Source organism: Simochromis diagramma, unplaced genomic scaffold, assembly GCF_900408965.1.
Source record: "Simochromis diagramma unplaced genomic scaffold, fSimDia1.1 OVJJ01000389.1, whole genome shotgun sequence".
In the NCBI taxonomy this organism is placed as follows: Eukaryota; Metazoa; Chordata; class Actinopteri; order Cichliformes; family Cichlidae; genus Simochromis; species Simochromis diagramma.
Genome location: NW_024387227.1, coordinates 1,053,376 through 1,073,865, shown reverse-complemented (window position 1 = coordinate 1,073,865; position 20,490 = coordinate 1,053,376). Strand labels below are relative to the sequence as shown.

Below are 20,490 nucleotides of genomic sequence, written 5' to 3'. Positions count from 1 at the left end.
TGTGTTTCGTGTAAGTTGCACTATACTTTTGGTGTATGTAATTCCTGGTACTCCATTTATCTGAGTCAGAAATATTTTAAACAGATTATTGGGGAAATAAATCTGCTTAGTGTACATGAAAAAGCAGGACTGTTGTGGAGGGCCACGCCAACGTCTTAAAAAGAGATCAAATTGATATCACGCAGAATCGAGTTTAGCTTAGCTTGGGAAAATTAATTACCCATCCTGTGTTAATGTCTTGCTGAATGAATGCGTTCATAGACATAAGTAGGCTACTCACTGTTGTCAGGTACACAGATGACTGAAGTGATGAGAAGCATAAACATTCACATTGTTGGCAATTTTTCCAGCTTTTCTTAGTTTTAAATTCCTCATATTTGTTTTGGACCATAGCTCGTTGTTCTTGTGAGAAACTCTAAATGTGTCCATGATTACGATTGGTCAACAATCAGTGGTGGTTGTGCAGCTAGGCTTTGCAATATGGTCAAATGGCAATGCACGCTAGCAAGCGCACTTCAGCAAGAGACATTTTAAAATATCTTTGCTCAGCTCATTTGTAGATACAAGAACCTGAATAGTAAGCAAAGTTTTTAAGCTTTTAAGCTTTTAAATGTTTGAAGTTGCATCATTGATCAGTGTCTTCTAAGAGCTGCTCTACCTGTCCCTACAGGAATCCCTTTAAACACTTACTGTTCTGGAAACACAAACATAACTGATGTGTTAATTTTGTCTCTTTTTGTCTTTGCTGATCTTTTCTTTTCCTGTTTTTTGTCTCTTTCTCATCAGATTTGGGACATGAGCGACGATGAGAGCATCTGAACAACTGGCGGAGCAAGCACTCAGAAGGACTAAACACATCCATCCATACAAAATCCTGTATTTACAAAGACCAAGTTGTTTACGTAATCAGCACCAAGCACATGAGCAAATAAATAAATAAATAAATAAATGCTTTAAAAAGGCTGTTAAAAAGCTTTAAAATTCCTAATAGTCCTCATTTGGATTCAAGATGGCCCAGATCTTCAGAGCTGGGAAGTAATCTAATAAGCAATTAAGAAAAAGGCAACAAAACAATAACTGAAAGCCTGAACAAGTTTTGATTTTTTTTTTTTGCTTTTGATATGTAAAACTGTTGAACTTACTAAAGAATGTACCTGTTCCTGTCACCTGCTGTTGTCTAAACACACTTTAAGTCCCTGAACAAAACAACAAACCTGCAAAAAAATATTGGAACTAAAGAGTCTAAAAACACCAAGAAACCTCTCTGAAGTGCCACAGTTTCAATCCCCTCCCAAGGTCTCTGCATCAACACATTTAATGATTTTACTGGAGAGATCTTTGGCAAGGCAGTTACGACATCTGTTCACTTATTCAGTTTGAGAAAGAGCTTCGGATAAGTTTTGAAAATAAAATACAGTTCTGCAGATTCATCCATTTTTGGGGTCTTTTGATCAGAGGCTGTGACACGTACAGTAGAAGTGATGCTTAAACCAGCTTTGTTGCTATGAAGCTTTCACTCAGAGAGGACTTGCATACAGATGTTACTGTGATATAATTAGAACTGTGGAAACTGTTGCTCTTGGTTTGTTGGTGTTGATGCATGTACATGTTTGTGTAACTATGTTTTTTGTGTTTCTTCCTCTGCATTGTCCTGGAAGTCTCATCTGCAGTGATGTATTCAGTGTATTCACATGTACATTTTAACAAATGCTTGGATATTTATGAAAGTGATTGAGACTGACTCGAGTTTCAATCATGAGAAAGGATCTGGTTTGTTTTCTGATTAATCTCGGAGCTGTTTTTCTCTTCTGTATTAAAAAAAACTGGAATAAAATCCATTATTTCTCTATTAACATCTGTGAGGTTTATGTCGCTATGCAACAATGTCCTTTTTACTTTAGCTCAGTCTTTCCAAAAAGCTGTTTGCCGCTTTTCGAGCAACTCTCGTAACCATTTCACAAGCACAAACACACCAAACAATTACAAGACAAAAACCCACACAGTCAGACTGTGGTTTAAAAGCACTTTATTGTTCATCAAGGCTACTTTAACGTACAAAAAAGGTGGCCTGCCAAAACCTTTTAAGTAGGAGACACAGAGCCACAAATCTTGATAGAAATTTTATTACAGTTCAGAGTATTACTACCATTAAGTACATGCTACTTCCACTTCAAAAAAGACCTGGAAAATGTGGTGCAGTCCGAGTAAAGACCGACTCCTCTTTGATTTATTTGCTCGATTTTCATGTTAACTTGATTAAGAATGCAAAACGACTTCAACAGATGGAAACTGTGGTGACATATTTAGGAGTGACATCCCCAGAACTCATTTGCTTCTTAGATCATCTACGCCTCGCTGACTGGCACCAAAGCAGATGATCCGCAGCACAAATCTACAGTTTCATCAGTTCCAACAGCAAATTCAACAAATGCTGACTGATAGTTTTACTTCACTCATTTCCCATCCATAGATGAAAAAAGTCATGAAAAAAAAATGCTATTGCTTACGTGCTGTTTGAAATTGTACCTGCCTGCTAGCCCGTGACTAATGGGGACTTTGCTTATATTTTTAAAATGAACTCTTTTGGAAATGGCAAGCAAGACAGAATGGGCTAGAGGCAAAATCTTCCAACAACACAAAACATGCAAATTGCTCAAAAGGCCCGCAAAACAAACTTTGTTTTGGCTTACTGGTAAGTCTTGTTCAAATGTCTCTGAAGTCACATGATCGAACACCATGGGGACCAATGGAAGTAGCGATTGTCACCGACACACCTGTGGCTTACTGTGGTTTCACACGTTTTCTGTGCTCCTGCACTTGAACCTTTACTCTAACAAGACAAACTCTATAAACAAAAAAGATCAACTTTTTCACAAAAAAAAAAAAAGAAAATGCAATGATTACAATATAAGGACAGGGAAAAAACAATTAAATAGCTACATATCATTAACAAATTCATTGTTCCTCAAAAAATACCTACGATTTTTTTTCTCTGTACATTCGTTACGCACAGCGTAATGATGGTCTTATAGTTTACCTATTATAAAAAAGTATTTTTTTATTAAGTGATTTTCCTACAGTGCGTAGGGAGTGTGTGCCAAAGCATAAAGAGAGCCTACCTACAGGGTGGTAGTGAAATGATAACGAGAAAGAATAACAGAAAAACAAAATCCTCTGGACACAGAGTCCATTTCCCTCGTGTTCGGATGTTACTGACTGCATACAGGCTGACTGAATCTGAGAGGTGGGGGGGGGAGGCAACGCTGAGTGGCAGGTGAACATGTCCTGGCTCACAGGTCGCGCTTACAAAAGCTCAGCTTCTGAAAGCTCAGCCTCCCGCCCCAACACTCTGCCTGCGAAAAACCACCAACCCAATCCACTCGAAACTGGTCACAGAAAGCACAAGTACATGACAGAACTCCAGTTAAATGTGAATCTCGGGTAGCATTGTAGAACTTCCATCATCTAGTTCTAGGTTCTGATAGCTGAGACTGGAATGTGTAGACGCTTTCGAACGCGGTACAGAACTCTAATGTACGTACTTGCCATTCTTGACACAAATTACACAAAGCCAACGAATCAAAACCTCACCACCTATCTGCCTTAGCTCAGAGACTTTAAGTCAATCTGTAGTTTTAATGCAGGGTGAGTAATGTTTTCACTGACTGCTAGTAAGACCCCAAGTTCTCTAAATCAGACCACTAAATGTCCTCAAAAATTAAAATTCAGTTGTTCCTTTATTCTCTTTATCTTTTATTCTTCACTATGGCCAATTTATTTCTTAAAAAAGGCAAATGGGGCACCTTTTAATTCGGGCAAAGACACGAGAGATATTGTTGGGAGGGGATGGGGACAAGTAGCCCTCACTACTTATTAGCTCCGCCTGTTGATATAAAGATAGCGAATGCATTGAGGCCTGTACAAAGTTGCCTACAGCAGGAATGTATGCCACCTTGGCGCAGGTTGCTTTGCAGAGTAAAATTCATTTCCTTAGACTGCAGCACTCTAGTTTAAGTTCAGAAAAGAAAGAGAGAAATATGTATTTATATATATATATTTATAAAAAAGGTCTAGACACCAAGTCGGAACACAAAAAGTCAGCTGATGGAGGTTGAGCGAGGTGAAACGTCACACCATAAATTCAGATAACTAATTATCAGCCAAGTGTTTTGTTCTCTAGCGTCTCTCTGCTAGGTCTGCCAATGCTATTTCCGTAATGTCGTCTTTTTAGTGCCGTAACTTTAAGACACTTTTATGCGTCAACAAGATGTTTGAGAGCCATCGCGAACCAACTCTTTTTGTAAACAAACCCTGCTTCCCAAAAGCATCCAGTGCCTGCCAAGGTGACTTTAAGATGGCAGCTGAACAGGCTAGATGCTCAGATGCTTTTGGAGAAAACAAGACCCCGCTGACTTTTTGCTGTTTGTGTGGTGTCTCAGCTCAGTCAAGCTGACGTTTGTAGCATCCTGTACCACTGATGGATCAACATCTTAAGAAAACCTTAATGAGCTTTGGATCCCAAACCCAACTAAACCCCAAGACGATCGTCACTCTGCTGCGGGGATGAGCTGATCGCCTACTGGGTTGAGATGATTTTAGGAAACGTAGCTCTCATCATTTAACAGAGCCTGTCCGGAGGCTGTCCCACTATAGATGTTTGTTACCATACTGCTAGTAATGGAAAACAACAAAACAAAAAAATACAAAATTGTAATAATAACAATAACAATATGGAGTACAACTGACCCAGCAGTGAGTGTATAGTGTCTATGTCTGTTACTGACAACGAAAGAAGTAACAACTAACGTCTGAATGAAAAGGCTAATAAAAGTTATGTTTGAAATGCTAAAAACACTAATAGATACCAGCTATTAAAAAACAAACAAAAAAACAAAACAACATGCATTAATTTACCCTTAAAACCTTGTAGAAATCTACCAAACCACAGTGTGTAGGAGAGGGAGGGAAGGACAGCAGGGTGTATGCCAAATATAATTACTACACCCACGATCAAAGAGACCAAACCCCCCCCCCCCCCAAAGAAAAACAACAAAAACAAAGGTGTGTTTGAAGAGATCTGAAAAATCTTCTCTCCCCCGGTCGAGAAACCAGACTTTTTTTCTTTCAACCACAAAGTGACGTGCAGCGTCATCTATCCCCTCATCACTGTCAGCAGTTAAGCCCGTGAAACACATCAAAGCACGTCCTTCGGCAAAGCCCAGCCTTCAACACACTCGGTCAGTGTTTTCAACCCTAATCTCCTCTCATTACGGTTGTGATGGCCATGAACATCACAGGAGCTGACGGTTTTTTCATTTTTAACCTGACTGTGCTCTTAAACTGAAAGCCAACAGTTTTTATTATTCGATACAAATCAGCGCTGCTTAAATAAGAATCTGGATGTGCGTAGAGCCGATACCAGAGGACCGGGCAGCATGACATGTTAAAATATAATACCTCCCAGGATCAAACCAAGGGGTCTTTTGCTTTTTAGGTATCTGTATAAACCACATACAAACATTCATATTTACACATCTTATGGCCACATTAGACCAAATCTGCAAGCTGCAATTCTAGTGTTTAATTCAACCTACTTATAATCTTGTTCTCACAATATGATGTAGCGGTTTGGGGACTAATGGTGGATGGTAAATTTTTAAGTCCCTCCAATAACTTTTCTCTTTATTTATATTAATACTTGCAGCTCCTTAGTGAAGTGCTGGTGGCTGTTTGAATCACCCAGTATCTGAAGATTTTCACCTATGTGTGTGTTTTCAGCTAACAGCTTCACTACTGAAGTTTCAGTGATGGAGCATGGACAAACGCTAGTCAAAAGCTTGCTGTGAGTCATGCGTCTACTGCCCAACGCCATAAAGGCGTGTTTACATTTTCCTAAATGCTTTCAATAAATAATGGATAATGACCTTGTTCACGCTTTTCTACCAGCGCTGGGGTGGAAATGTGCACGGGTAGATTTCAGAGAGGAGTTAATGGGATGCAAAAACGGCTGTTCCAACAAAAGTTGGAATAATATGCCATCGTGTCAAAGTCAGCCTCGTCCGTCCCAGTGTGTTCAGTGCCAGATCGCAAAATGACATGCCACCCTTTACTCTCTACGGCAGTAGTGCAAATCAGACCGAGTCGATCACTAAAGTATACACATACAGTAACAAAACCACGAGAACACATACACAGAAGAGAGAGAGGAAAAGTGGGGGGGGGGGAAGGCAGGTGAGAGGATGAAAGAAGATAAAAACAGAGGGAGGTGATTGCAAGATGGCTTTTTGTTGTTTTGTTTCCGAGTTGGGCATGGATAAACATCAGCGTCTGAGGTTTCTTTGGTAGAACAGTCAGGTGGTTTATGTTCATTTTCTCCAAAGTGTTTCTCGCTCATCTTTCCTTTGAAACGTCGGGCATCGCATAACACAGAAGCAAGTACACAAAACTACCGTTAAAGAAAAATAACAACAAAGAAGAAAAAAAAAAAAATAATAATTAAAACACCTCCTTTTCCGTTCTCTCCGTATTTACATATAACTACAGACACTTGCTCAGCTCCAAGCTTGACATGCAGGATGATGTATGACTGGAAGGAGCAAGCTCATGCTCCACCTAAGCTCCAGGCTAAACCCTCATCACTCATTACTGATTGTCTGGCATTAGCATACCAGAGGACAGATGGGAAAAATGACTGTGTTGTTATTGCTCGATTGATCCTCTATGAGTGCACAGTGAGAGAGCGGGCTTGAGGGTTTTAGATATTTTTAGCAGACCAGCAGACAAGCATTCCCTCTGGGATGCTGGTGACAGACCAAAGTGATGGGGGCATGGATGTTAGAGCCAGGATAAGGATTGGGAAAACTGGGGTCTATCCACCCCCTTCAGGAGACGACAGAAGGGGAGTGGTTGTGATTGACCATGCGACTGTCAGGGGAGGAGTTTGGGCTGCTGCCAGATGACGAGGGACTCCCTTTGTTTTTGATCTGCAGCCAGGTTTCGCCGAGCGCCTTGGCAAAGTGGTCATCCACTGAGCCCGTGATGGACACCGAGTTGGTGGCGGTGGGCTCGGGCTCCTTGTAGTTTTTCCCAAGGCTGCGACGGAAATGTTCCTCAATCACAGGGTCACACACTGTGTTGGCTTATGCAAGAAGAAGAGAAAAAAAGGGTTTTAGTTACAATTTTAGTTAAAAAAACAACAACAAAAAAAACTAAAATACAAAGAAATGGTCAGCAGGCAATTTGTTTTAATGTGCATGCGAGTTTACTTTTTTATTGCAGGTTTTCTTTTTAAATCAACATTTTAAACTTCACTGTTAACCTCAATGAGATCATAGAGATTTCACTGGGATCATAAAAACCCACAGAAAACATGAAGGAAAAAGAAAACAAATGTTTTATTGGCCAAGGCCTCGAGTGACTCTGTGGGTACAGAGATAACAGATAAGATTGTAATTAAGTATGTTTAAACGCTATCATAACAACGGTTTCGCTATAAAAACAGAAGAACCCTAGCATTACTAGCATTACTACAATACATTTACATCTGAACGTGGAGAGTATGAGCTGTTTTCTCTCTGGGGTGCGCATTGCTGTTGCAAATGCATTTGCAAACGTGTACTCACTGTTGCTTCTCCTGTAGTTATTGGTGAAGTTGGAGCAGCCGTTGTGGGAGACTGTACAGTGAGACAGGTTGCAGTTGCGGTTGTTTGCTGGGGCGCATGTGATCACTGAGGGACGATTCTGAAACACAAAGAGTCTGTGTTAAATGTCGAATTCAGTCTTATGATTGCCGATCAGCAATTTGCTAAAGCGTGTTAAAAGAAGCAGAGTAAATGCAAAATGAACAGAACAGCAACTTTTCAGAAAAGATGGAGAAAATGAAAAGACGTTTCAAGTTTGAGGCAGCAGGAATGATCCAGTGACCACCAGGATTTTAAAACATGGTTTGCAAACAAGCCAAATAGGAAATGTGTACTTTCCACCAACCAAGGAGGCAGGTTAATGAAAGCATATTAGTCACATCATGTGGGGGACCTACCAGAGTTGAGGTTTCACTCGACAATTTAAGAAAAATGTGGTGCGCATTAGAGCCAAAGACAGGACGGGTGTGTTACCTGCTGGCGTTCCACAGTGCTGACTGTGTGCAGCACTGTAGCCATAGCTGCTGTGTTGCTGCGCGCTGACTCCACCATGCTGTTTTTGGTAAGTGCCAGTGGCTGGTCCATGGTAGCTAAGCTGGCCAGGTGGAGGTGATGGGGGTGGCTGTACATGTGGTTGCTCGGCACTCCCAGAGCACCCGGCACCACCACACGTTCGATGGGGCTCCTGCTGCGGTCCTTGGAGCCAGGAGAGCTGCGATAATCTCCATTAGGTTTCCTGAGGAACAGCCAAGTAGCCAAAAAACAAACGCACGTTATTCATCCTGCACACTGGATAAATTCATGTGTATTCTGAGTCTGCTAGCACTAAATTGACTCTGAAGTCAGTATCATAATTAAAATGATAAGAGAAGACATTTGGAGCTTAAACATAACGATCCATGGTTATCAAAAACACAATATTTGGTGTTTGGGATGAGATGAAAAGTAAACATGACGTGCAAAGAGTGTTGACAAACGATGTAAGGAATGGGCAAAGAAAAAAAAGCCAAGAAGTAAAGAGACAGAAAGATCACAAGGAGTTCAGCTAAGACAGGGAGAATGTGACGTGGGGAAAAATAAAGATTATAAAAGGACAATTGTAAATGGTGCTCTGTGTCAGCAGGAACGGCAAAAGCTATTAATACTGGTCTAACAAATACACACTCTCATGGACACACAGCCTTAGCTCTCAGATTGCTGGTGAGGTTTGATAAGACCATATGGTGCCAACACAGGCTCACACACTGTCCTCAGATGGAGGAAGGAACACTCTCCTAACTTTATCCAACATGGACAGACTCCAAACTTATCTCGACACAGGAGGGACAAATGGGCACAAAGTTCAAAGCTCTTGAGAGGTTTCCCCAGCAAAGCAAATCAACTTCATCTCTTCGGCAAGCTGCACTTACTGCAGTCATAATTTAAAAAAAGAAAAGAAAACTACTAACGGAGCATAGATGCAGGCTGATGTCACTCAACATTCAATTAAAGTCACTAAACATCCTTTCTTTGAGTTTTATTCCCCGTCCACACTTACAACAATGAAGTGATTAATGGAGGTAAAAGGAGGTTAGCCATGCACCTTCCATATGAAAGGGAATTATTTAGCAGCACTGTTATCACCAAGCAGTGAGCTCATATTTTAATCACTGCAAAACAGATAAGGATAAGGGATTAAAGTAACAACAGTTTAACAAAACAGGCTTTCTTCCAGCTCTGACGATAATGATTGTGATATGTCTGATATGTAGACAAGTGTCTGCGACTAAAGACCATTGAGTTGTAGTTTAACAAGTTAGTAATTGTTTTGGTCCCTGCATCAGATTTGCTCTGTGTTTTTTGTTTGTGTGTGTGGGTGTGTGTCCGTGTGTGCGGTTCACTCCCCTCTTACAAACTGAGGCCCAGCTACAGGGAGCAAGATTTACTGTACTCGCCTCTGTCTCTCCTTTTCGCCCCAACTCCATAATCCATTCACAGATAGAGACATCGACTTGCTCATTCCTACACAGAATACGCTACACACAAACCATGCAGGCTTGATTAAATTTGCAAGAAATAATACTGAACTCAAGCGAACATCGATTATTATATATAACTTCCTCATTCTCCACCGAATACTATGCAGGGGCATTTCCTAACCCGCACAAGTTAAAAGGCTGCAGGAGCCCTTTAAGTTGCAAAACAAGCTCAAGAAAGCAGTTGTAGATCCATGTGACTAAGCAACCTGACTGATGGGTCAAGCATCTGGAGTCCATGGCACAGTCCTCCACAAATAAACAATCTACACAGAATACATAAAGGGGGAGAGGAAGAGCCGAGAAGAGGTGGGGAAGGGTGAGTTGCATGTGAATGGTCGGGACCTCGACTTTAAGAAAGAGTGAGGTCAGTAGTTTCCTTCGTTTGTGCCGAGAGCTTACATTCACGGAGACCCGCTCTCTTTTTTTTCCTCCCCTTTTTCTCACAATCAGCAGCAAACTTCCTGAGGGTTAAAGAAGGAAAGGACTTGGCAGCGCTTGCATAAACCCTGGCCGACAGCTCACCAACAAGCTTTTTTTGTTCTTTCACAGTGGCATCAATTCTCCATTTCATCTTCATTTTTTTAAACAGTACAAAGAAAAACATACATTCTGGAGCTGATCCCTTTAAATCAGGTCATAATTAAAACTAAAGCCTATTCAACTGAATAAATTGTTTAAATTATTACTACATGAAACATCCACTTTTAATCAGACAATATAAAGAAAGGTCCCCCTGCATAATTTCTCTATTATTTTCAAATATAAACAATCTCTTGATTAGCTAAGAGCCAAGCAGATAACAAAGCTCTCTCATCCCTTCCCAGCAGCTGGGTCTTGAGTTGGGTTGTGGAAGTTGTTCCAAACTTTAATCACTGCCAAAGAGCAGGCATGCCCACATCCTCATTCAAGAGGGCCCATTGCAGGAGCCAGTGAATGGGATCAACAAATCTGACCAATGAATGGAATAGCTGTCGAATCCACCGCCGCCCCCGCCTTCCCCTCGCCTGATTGCCCACCAAACCCTGGACCACATTTCATGCCAGAGATCAGGCTTTCAAAACCCACCCTGTGCCTTTGTCTCTCTTACTCACCTCTTAATTATCATTAAGGTCACAGCTGGGGAAGGAGGGAGAGGACGGACAGGGTAGATGGCAAGGGCTACACATGAAACATGGCCACTGAGCGGTAAAAACGGCTAGAGCTAAAGAGAGCAGGCTGCCAGGACAAGAGGAATAGATGGGAGCTAAAAGTGGGAGAGAGAGAGGGAGAGGGGGGGGGGGCAGCCTTTGATTACTAAATAACACAGAGACTTGGCCCCTACAGTGGGCACTGGGAGACAAACAGCATTTTAAAAAAAAAAGAAGGGGGTGAGGTTGGAAACAGAGAGTAAAGGAAGCCCAAATCCAATAACGTATAAATAAACATGAAGGAAAGCAGTTTACAAACAACAAGTGAGCTCTTACCACCAGCAGTGTGATGACAGGATTCCTCTTAATTGGCAGAAAATGTTTGCTAAAGTGACGTTTCCTAGATAAACTGGCCAAACTACAAAAACCAAACTAAAGCTTTTTAAACGTAGAGCTCAGTCAGAATATGTGAGAATATTCAGTCATATCTTTTTCTAACGTCTCTGATCCCTTTTTTCAGTTGATTCACTTTGTAAATAGGAATGATGTAAAGGACATCAAAATGATCTGTTTGAGAAATGAAATACAGAGAAAATATCTATCTGACTATATTTTACTGCAGGCTGGGTTATATGCAGCCTGGTATTAGTGGTAGTCACTGTGGTGGGCACCTACTGAAAGATCCCTTAATTTAAAACCCAGAGAGTCCAACCCTCAATACATAAATGATATATTCATATATCTTTAACAATGTTACACTACTCAGATCTATCATTAAGCATAGCCTTTTAAGTAACCACTCACATGACATCCGGCCCGCAAGTCAACCTCAAGTTAAAGATCATACTGCGATCATGTGTTTGAATGATCTGGGGGGGTGGGGGGGGCAAGTAATTAATTCATGCTGGCTAGAAAAGCAAGTTTGTTTGAGCTAACATGCCCTAATAGCCACGACAGTAAACTACATAAAACAAATAGAAACATATGAACCAAGAAAAATATGGGTTCTTTTTCAAAGTGTGCCAGGGTTAATCCTGTATGAGACTGCCAGTTTGGTGAATTTGCTATATTTGACTATGAGGCAGCGAGACAGAAGCTATAAAAGCTCGAGGCTTTTTCTCACAATTGTGTTCCAAGGTCTTTAGAGAAAACCTCCCTACAAATCTTTGGTTGGGCAGAGGTTCATATCCAACTCTTTAATAAATGCATTTTTAAAAAAAAGCAAGACGAGAGAGGGGGGGAGAGATACACACAGGAAACATCTGGGAAGAATCAGGGTGTAGAGGGAAGACAACAAAAAGAAAAAAAAGAAGTGGAAGAGGATGAAGGGCTAACCACAGGTTATAACCAGAACCAAGCTCTACAAGTTCTACACAAAACCACAAAAAAGAGATATACAGACACATACACACTCACAGACTGTGAGCCACAGAGCTTATTCAGACTATGTATATATAGTATACAAACATCTCAACACCGTTTACTCTGCTGTTTGAAGTCTTTAGTAGCTGGTGTGAGCGGAAGTTAGCAAAAATATCTGCATCCTTTAGGATCAAAGCCCAGAGGAAATGCCCTTTAATCAAATATCTGTTGAAACAAATGATATATAATACTTCAATTCTAAACCAAAGACTAGCTTGTTCACTGCTCTCTACACGCTGGTGCTGGAGCCTTCAGATTGTCAATCATGCAGAAATACTGATAGAAACAGCACATTTTTGACAGTTAACTGACTGCAGAGACAGAGAACTGAAGAAAATCCTTTGTTATCAAAGCTGGGACAGATCGGATATGGGAACAACCACAACAAGAAGGCAAAGAAAACAACATGTGAACACACACAGACACATAGACACACACAACTAAAAACAAAAACCCACATCTCCCCTCCTTTCCTCACATGCTCGCTACATAAATAGTTTCATGTAAAACAAGAGGGTAACAATGACTTCACCAGCCACACTCACTCAGTCACTCACACACACACACACACACACACACACACACACAGCCTCTTTCCACTCTTATTTTCTCCCCATATAGCCTCTAGAGAAACTTCCATGAGAACAACTTACTGATGAAGTTCCCAGTAGAAAGCAGCTGTGGTTTCTGTAAGCTACAGTATTCTGTGCAGCAATGTGATTTACTTGGATTTTGCATTTAGTGCCTATAGATACAGCCGTACATTTGGAGTAAACTGTAATACTGTATACTGTTTCAGCATAATGTAGCATGAATGCAACTGCAGATCTTCAGGCTTTCATTTCAGATTTTCATCGGTGGTTAAAATTCTGCAGAGTGAAGAGAAATGGAAATTCAGAACTATTATCAAGTGCATGAAAAGCAAATATCTGTTCCAACCAGTGACTAACCAGACATAGTTTGCATTAGTCAAGGTCCTCATGTTTTATTGGCGCATTCACAGAACCAACAGATTTTCATGGTATTTCAAAAAAAACAACAAAAAGCAAACTAGTACCTAATGAGTCTAATGTATTTTGACTGCTGAAAATAAACTTTCCTGTAGTTAAATTCACCAAACTACAGTCAATGCAAAAACTATGTCAGTGGCTTTTAGTCTCAAGGAGCAATGAAACTGTTAAGGACTCTCATACTGGCGAGTCTACAACTACAGAGTGGCAGGCAGGCACACAGGCAGGAGCAAGCTTCCAGCCCGCAGGCTCCAGTGGACAGGATAAGGCTTCTTTGTTCAAGACTCCTCCTACTACTCAGAGAAAATGAAAAAGTAGCCCCTGTTGCCTGACCTCACCCCACACAGAAACACACACACAACCACTCAGATGATCACAGGTAGGAGAGCACACATGCATGTGTAAACAACACAGACAACAGCACATGTGCATGCCTGCACAAATCGATGGATACATGTAGACTAGGGCGACATATAAGCACTGGCAGTTATTTCTATTAAGACTTCAATATTCAGGATTTTGAATGCCAAAAACCCTTCTGTGTTGCAAGAGTCTGTTTTCATTGGGACTTACAGCAACAACAACAAAAAAAGGAAGATATTATTAAAACAATAAGCCTGCTGAGAAAAACATACTTACGGCCACATTCTTAAACACACAGGCAGCCGACAAAAGCAAAATGCATTCACTTATCATGCATGTTCATAAAAAACAAACATAAAAGCTTCAGCTGGTTCAGAGAGTTTACTTTTTCTCACCACTGCCTGTGCACCTCCCCCTAACTTTAGCTCGTAGTGATTGGCCAACAGAGGAAACTTGAGCGTCCCCCCTTCATAGCCCCGCCCTAATCGGAGGTGTCAGGTGTCTGTGTGTGTTGAGGCTCACAGAAAATATGACTGAACTTAAAGACAAAAGAAAGCCAAATACACGGAGCTCGACAAGTCAGCACAGAGGAAAGCAGAGGAAAGCTGCAATACGAGCAAAAAGAGAGAAAAACCCACACTTTTCAGAAAAAAGAAGAATGAACACAAAAGCTTCTGCATGGGCAGGGACACTCAACAGTGAGCTGAGCAATCAGTGCACACACACACAAAAAAAGAGAAAGCAGACAGACAGAAGCAGCCAGGAAAATCCAACAGATAGAGAAGACGTGGGAACTGCTTCTGTGTGTGGTTTGGGTGGAGTTTCATTTTTCTATTGAAAAAAAACCCATTAAGGGCAAAAAATAAAGTGCTGTATGAATGTGAAGGTGAATTGGTGAATAAGGGATGCGGTGTAAAAGTACTTTACTTATTAAGAGTAGAAAAAGCACTGTATTACAGTATCAATCTCCTTACATGGCACAGCTGAAAGGAAAACAATGTATGTTAAAAATCTGGCTGCCCTATGTCGTTTTTCATGTGGGGAGGGTGTTTAAGGAGCATTTTTAGCTCAATTTTCTCTGTAGCAACATCCCATCATTTTCCACTTCACTCCAAGTTCTTTGGAAAGGGAGGGGAGCTACACCTAGGAGGAAAGTGTTTCTGGCTGATGCTGGATACAAGTTTCAACAAGTCGTACAGCAGTTACCAGGGGAAGAATGCCCTCAGAGAAACCTCAAATTAGAAGACTAAAAAAAGACACATTTGGGATGACCCGAGGGGAGCTTGGTTTCCAGGATTAAAAAAAAATATCTTTGTGAACTAGAAAGGCCCTGGATCCATCTTCAAGCTGCAGCAAGTCAAGTAGCAATTGACTTTTGTTAGGTAGAGATTAACCTGCAGCAGCAGGAGTCAAATGACTTCAAGGTCATAATTAAAATGGAGATTAAATACGGGGATTATGGCTTGCGCCTTGGAAATAATCATGGTAAAACGAGCGGTCTAAAAAGCCCTAAACATCACAGACATTTGAATCTTTTTTATTTTTACAGAACCTTATTCTAGTCAAACAACATGGTTGCACGTAGGAGCTGTGGCGAGGATCTGTGACACCAACTGAAAGCTGATATAACAATAAGCTCTACTGTGCTTCATAACACCGACTTACGAAACTTGTGATACACAAGTAGGAGCACTTGCGTATCGATGCATGCAAAAGTTAACCACACAGTGCATATATAATGTCCCACGTGGAGTGAAAAACAACAGAGACAACAGAATAATACCACAAGCAGTGGATGGATTTACTGCAGACTATAACCCTAATGCCCACACAACTGCCACAGAATAACAGGAAAAATGATGATTCTGCACAAATGTCAAATCTCACAAGCTAATCCTTTGTTATGTGTCACAAGATTAAAGAACAAAGACCCTTACCCACAGCCTCAGTAGAACAGCTTAATTCAAAAGTCAGATGCAACCTAGTCTAACCCTGCCAATGTCACACAGGCAAATGGATATATGCAACTTGAGCAGTTACTGTTGTTTTGTTCATGCTTCACAAGTCAAACAATAAATACATAAAAATAATCATGACAATAAAACGACATTATCTGTATGCTGCTATAGGTTCTGCAAACAATTATTGCTTCACAAATATCAGTAAATACACAAACTAGTGTGTAATTTTTTCCATTTATCTGCACTGTGGAGTGTTAGAAAACAGTGCCAGTAATTTGAGATACTTCTGCAGAAAGTTTTTTGAGATTTTAACTTGTTTAACTCGATTTTAACTATTTGGCCAGAGTTGCTCGATTATATCATAACTATTTAATGTAATCCTAAAATCAACATTATTTACTCACTGACTTTTCAGACATACAAACTCATTTGTTGAAGGTTATATTCGCTCTTCCTTGTTGGACTCCCTGAAGCAAAGTGTTTCCAAACAGCTGAACTGGTTTTACCTCTCTTGTTGCCCTAGGGCTCTTTTCTTCATCTTGGCTCGAGGTGAATTAAACCTGCCACAGCATGGCGAGAAATGACTTTGAGCTTTTTAGGGAGGGGTAAAAGGGCCACAGTTGTAAAGGAAAGCGATGCTCTGGAGTCATAACAAAAGAAAAAGCAAGTGCATCAGTGCGAAGCTAAACGTGGCACAAATTTTTTATTTTTCCGGTAACTTGTATTCACAACTACCGGGTGCTAAAACTAACTGATGATGAAAATCAGGTGGTGGGCAACCATAGAATCTATCTACACGTGAACATTTTGTAGGGTTGCCTTTAAAATCTGTTGGTTTCCAAGTCATCTATTCTCAGACACTTGTGGGATATTCCTGTTTGGGCCAGTGGCACCATGTACTACATGTAAGTGTGTGACTATATAAGTTTAGCTATATAATAACAATGCTTGTACCCATTCTCTCTTCTTCCAGTTTCCAGTATATCCAGTCATTCATCTACTGCATCCCATTGTGTCAGTTGAAAACTTCAAGAAGGATAAAAACAATCCACATATTACTTGTATTGTATTTTTGCATGAGGTAGAAATGGGCTTGAATATCTCACTCTTTGGATATTTCCTAATTTTATAGAATATGTAGTTTTCTGCTGTTAAATTTAAATTCATATGAGAAGCAAAAATATAATTTTGCTGCCCCTCTTCCTTTTCTCAAACTGATCATTTTATATACAAGTATAGCCAAAAGTCATAGCACAGCCCTTGTCTAGTCATTTGGCAGACAGCGCTGTGGTTATAAAAATATGTTTGACTTCTGCTCCGCTCCCCACCCCCAACCCCTACCCCCAGCATCTGGACATACTGACATACTGCACGCAAAACTGTACAGCTCTACCCAGCACCCCTTGACTCCATCTGCAATAAATAGCAATGGCTGGAGTCCTATAACTGACTCAGTCATGTCTGACTCTGACTCGACTGCCCCTGGCCCCAGCAGTCCTTCACCACCACCAACCAGGACTCTGGAATCTCTGGTATTGGGAATGCGGGAACGACGTGAGTAATCGTTCTGTTGTGCAGTCCCTGTTTCCAAGCTTCCAGAGATCTGCAGCTATAAGGAGTTTGTAACACTGTTGAGCGAGCTAAACCTGGCATAGCACCCTGGAGTCCAAACTAGGACTTCTAAGATAGCGCCACTGTGCACCGTTTCACACATGGATGGCAGAAACATGTGCATTGACAGGAAAAACTGACTTCTTTTAAAGGCCCAAGGCACCAAGGGTTCTAAATATGCATTCTGGACATGTATGAAAAACAGTTCAGTGTACATGGCCATTCACTGGCTACAGTGTTTGTTTGTATATGAAAGAGACAGATGGACAGGAAAGAGAAATGTGCACTGATAGCAAACTACAAGTTCATTTTCATTTCCAGATACTCATAAAAAAGTGAGCATCTGGAAATTATAACTCCAGATGTTTATAAAGCTTTTTATTAGAATGTGTGTGTTGTTCAGTTGCATGTGTATATGTACTCACAGCTGCGCGGCAAACAGTCGACTCATCTTTGCCACGTGCTCGTTTTCATCCATGTCGCTGTCCCCCTGATCACCACTCAGCTTCCTCTTAGTGGGGCTGATGGGAGGAGGACCCGTCCTGTGGCTGGAGGAGGAAGATGAGGAGGACGATGATGAAGACGAGGAGGAAGACGACAGGGACAGGAGTCTGGGGTCTCCTCTCAAAGCTGCCTCACCTGAGGAGGAAAGACATCAAGGGAGGAAAGAAAGACGAGACAGAGGGTTATTAGTGCTGCTGACACCGTGTTCCAAAACACGATCATTTAGAAGTCTGAATGAGTTTGAGGTTGCTCCACTGCTGCACAAACTCTGAAAGAAGAAAACATCAGGTGAAACGCAATACAACATTAGGAGAATGTGTCTTAGAAAGTTTGCAAAAGAACTGCTGCCTGCACTTTTGTCATTTTCAAAAATGAGACTAGAGTGACAGTTGTGCGGCTGTGGTCACCTCACGTGGTTAGCTTTACTAAGATTACTGTAAAATAAATGTCAATTATAGTAATTAGCCTAAATTATAGCATTTAAAAGCAGAAGGTGACTGCTGTATTGCCACTTTAAAACAAGGTGTCTACCGCATGACAACGTTACAGGCTGTGTCTGGGGTTTTGTTGACTTATACAGTTTGCTGAGAGAGGCACAAACCTCTGGCATAAAAGAAGGAGTATCTGGTGAGGAATGTTTTGAAAGAAATAGTTGCGGATGGATTCTGCATATGTTTGTGTGTGGGGGGGAACTATTTCTCCCTCTGCAGCCTTATCCCTCGTACAGAAGGCCTACAGAGTTGTCAGTGAGTGGGAGTTTAGAGCAAGAGAATCAGGAAAACTACCACTGGCTCTGTCTCAGCATGGGGACTTTCCACTGCTTCTGCCTCATGTATCTGTCTGACTTTACCCAAACAACACTGAAAGGCCTACACTAAAACTCCTAGTCCAACTCACATAAAAACGAATTAGTTACAAACACTTGCTAACTGTTAGTTCATCCTTCATTTCAAATTATTTTGTATAACAAACCAATCAGTATTGATTAGATTTTGGAGAAATATTCTTCCTGCATTTGTAGAACCAAAAGAAAAACCCAAAACACACATACATACACACACACACACACTAGTACTAAGTAGCAGGACATTAGACATTAAACTGAATTCTTATAAATATTTATTCTTCTTTTCTTCAGATGAATAAGGTCATAAAATCTGGTTGAAAGCCAGTTTAAACTAAAACTGAGTCATTCAGAATGCAGCAGCAAAAACAGCCTAAAGACTATGAAAAGACTTTGTTCCTCCACCATTCCTCCATGCATGTTAAGCTTCATGGCCTATGAAACACAGCTGCAGCTCCTCCCCTCACCCTCTCTCTCTGGCATGTTCCTTCTCGTGCTACTGTGTACCATGGTAACAAGGGTGACATCATCTTTTTTGGCAGGGAGAGGGATGGCAATAAAGGAAGAGAGACTGACACCACACTGTCCAATCAGCATCCAGGACTCGCTTATCACCGAGTAAAGTGCTCAACAAAAGAGTGAATCTGCGAGTGGCAAGACATTCGACCGTATGAGGTCAAACACTGTTGACCTGCGCGACAATACAACTGCTATTGCACACTAATATATACTAGGTTGTCATTCAAGTGTAACCATCTGACACGACTGCAGCCTTTGAGAATTTTATTATGTCCGCTTTTTCTTATGAGTTATAGAAGATGATTTCACAGCCTAATGCAGTTTCAATACACACTAATTCTGCATTAGTCATTTGTGTTTTTTTAAACTAGGGATATACAACAAACTGGAAACTGGTTGCATAGTTTTCCTTCTGAAACTAACCTGTATTGGTGATAATCTGAAGGACAATGCAATGAAATCATTTTCTGCAATTTATTCTCAAATCAAAAGGCAAAAAGAAACAACAAGAGCAGAAGTACTTACACATTAAGTTTTTATATATTTTTACACACAAGAAATGTATCTACATATAGGAAGTGATTATTTATAGTACATTTGTTTAAATATTTGTTCACTAAATACATTTCATTTACATTAAACCAGCAGACAATTAGTGGGAATAGAGCCGTAACCCAGAAGCCAAACTCCACTCTGTCTTTTCCCCTCTCTGCTCTCTGAGTTCATTAGGTCCACATGATCAAAGCCCATTTCTCCTGATAGAACTTCAAACAGCTTGGATCAGGATGAGATTGGATTACAAACTGAGGCGAGCTTCCCTCTCCATCGCTCTCATTTCCGTCTCTCTCCCCCTTCCTCGCTCTGTCCTTCCCCCCTATCTGATACTTAAAAAAAGATGGTTCCTAGCATGTCTTCTCTCTGCAAAACAGCTATGTAGTTATTTTTGGCTGAATTTCTCAGTAAATTGAACTTGGCCCTCTGGCTGCCTTTATTATCCGAGTCCATGGAGGTTTTACACTTTAAATACTAAAAAGGAAATACAAAAAAAGCTCATCCACAAAAGTCCTGGACTGTATGAGACTGACCTGAACTTTTAAACCCGATGTTAGATTTGTTTGACCTCTGATATGAAAATGGAGGCACACAGACAGACAAAGAGAGAGAGAAGAGAGGGGGGAAAAAACGGAATAAATCGGAATAAATCCCTACAGGGCTCACATTAAAAAAAAAGATTCAGTGTACTATTTGGCAACATGGTTTTAATTCTTAGCTAAACTACTGAGCATCAGAAATGCTGATTGCTTCAAGGTCAGCTATGATGTGTTAGGGAGATTTTAGACAACTATATCAATATAAAGACTGCTGCTTATTAAAACTCTAAATTCTATTCTCCATATTTTGGTTAAAATAAAGAGATGAGATGATGTTTTGTGCTGTGCTTCAGTGGTCAAGAGTCTAAGTTGCAAGTAAC

At 40.7% G+C, this 20,490-nt stretch overlaps 2 protein-coding genes across 5 annotated transcripts in view; one reads left to right on the top strand and one right to left on the bottom strand.

Moving 5' to 3' along the window:
* The window catches only part of atg7 (ATG7 autophagy related 7 homolog (S. cerevisiae)), a 62,539-nt gene extending 59,652 nt beyond the window's left edge, over positions 1 to 2,887 (top strand). For both annotated transcript variants that reach the window (XM_040052295.1, XM_040052296.1), the window contains one exon: positions 787 to 2,887. Coding sequence is in view for 1 of the 2 variants with exons in the window: in XM_040052296.1 (XP_039908230.1) it covers positions 787 to 819 (33 nt within the window). In the remaining variant the exon portion in view is untranslated. The remainder of the gene's footprint in view (positions 1 to 786) is intronic.
* The window catches only part of vgll4b (vestigial-like family member 4b), a 41,666-nt gene continuing 23,185 nt past the window's right edge, over positions 2,010 to 20,490 (bottom strand). For 2 of the 3 annotated variants that reach the window (XM_040052300.1, XM_040052298.1), the window contains 4 exons: positions 17,578 to 17,791; positions 8,115 to 8,388; positions 7,623 to 7,740; positions 2,010 to 7,138 (listed from right to left, as the gene is read on the bottom strand). In XM_040052300.1, coding sequence (XP_039908234.1) covers positions 6,882 to 7,138; positions 7,623 to 7,740; positions 8,115 to 8,388; positions 17,578 to 17,791 — 863 coding nt within the window. In that variant the 3' untranslated portion in view covers positions 2,010 to 6,881. The remainder of the gene's footprint in view (positions 7,139 to 7,622; positions 7,741 to 8,114; positions 8,389 to 17,577; positions 17,792 to 20,490) is intronic. The other variant, XM_040052299.1, reaches the window with a different exon arrangement.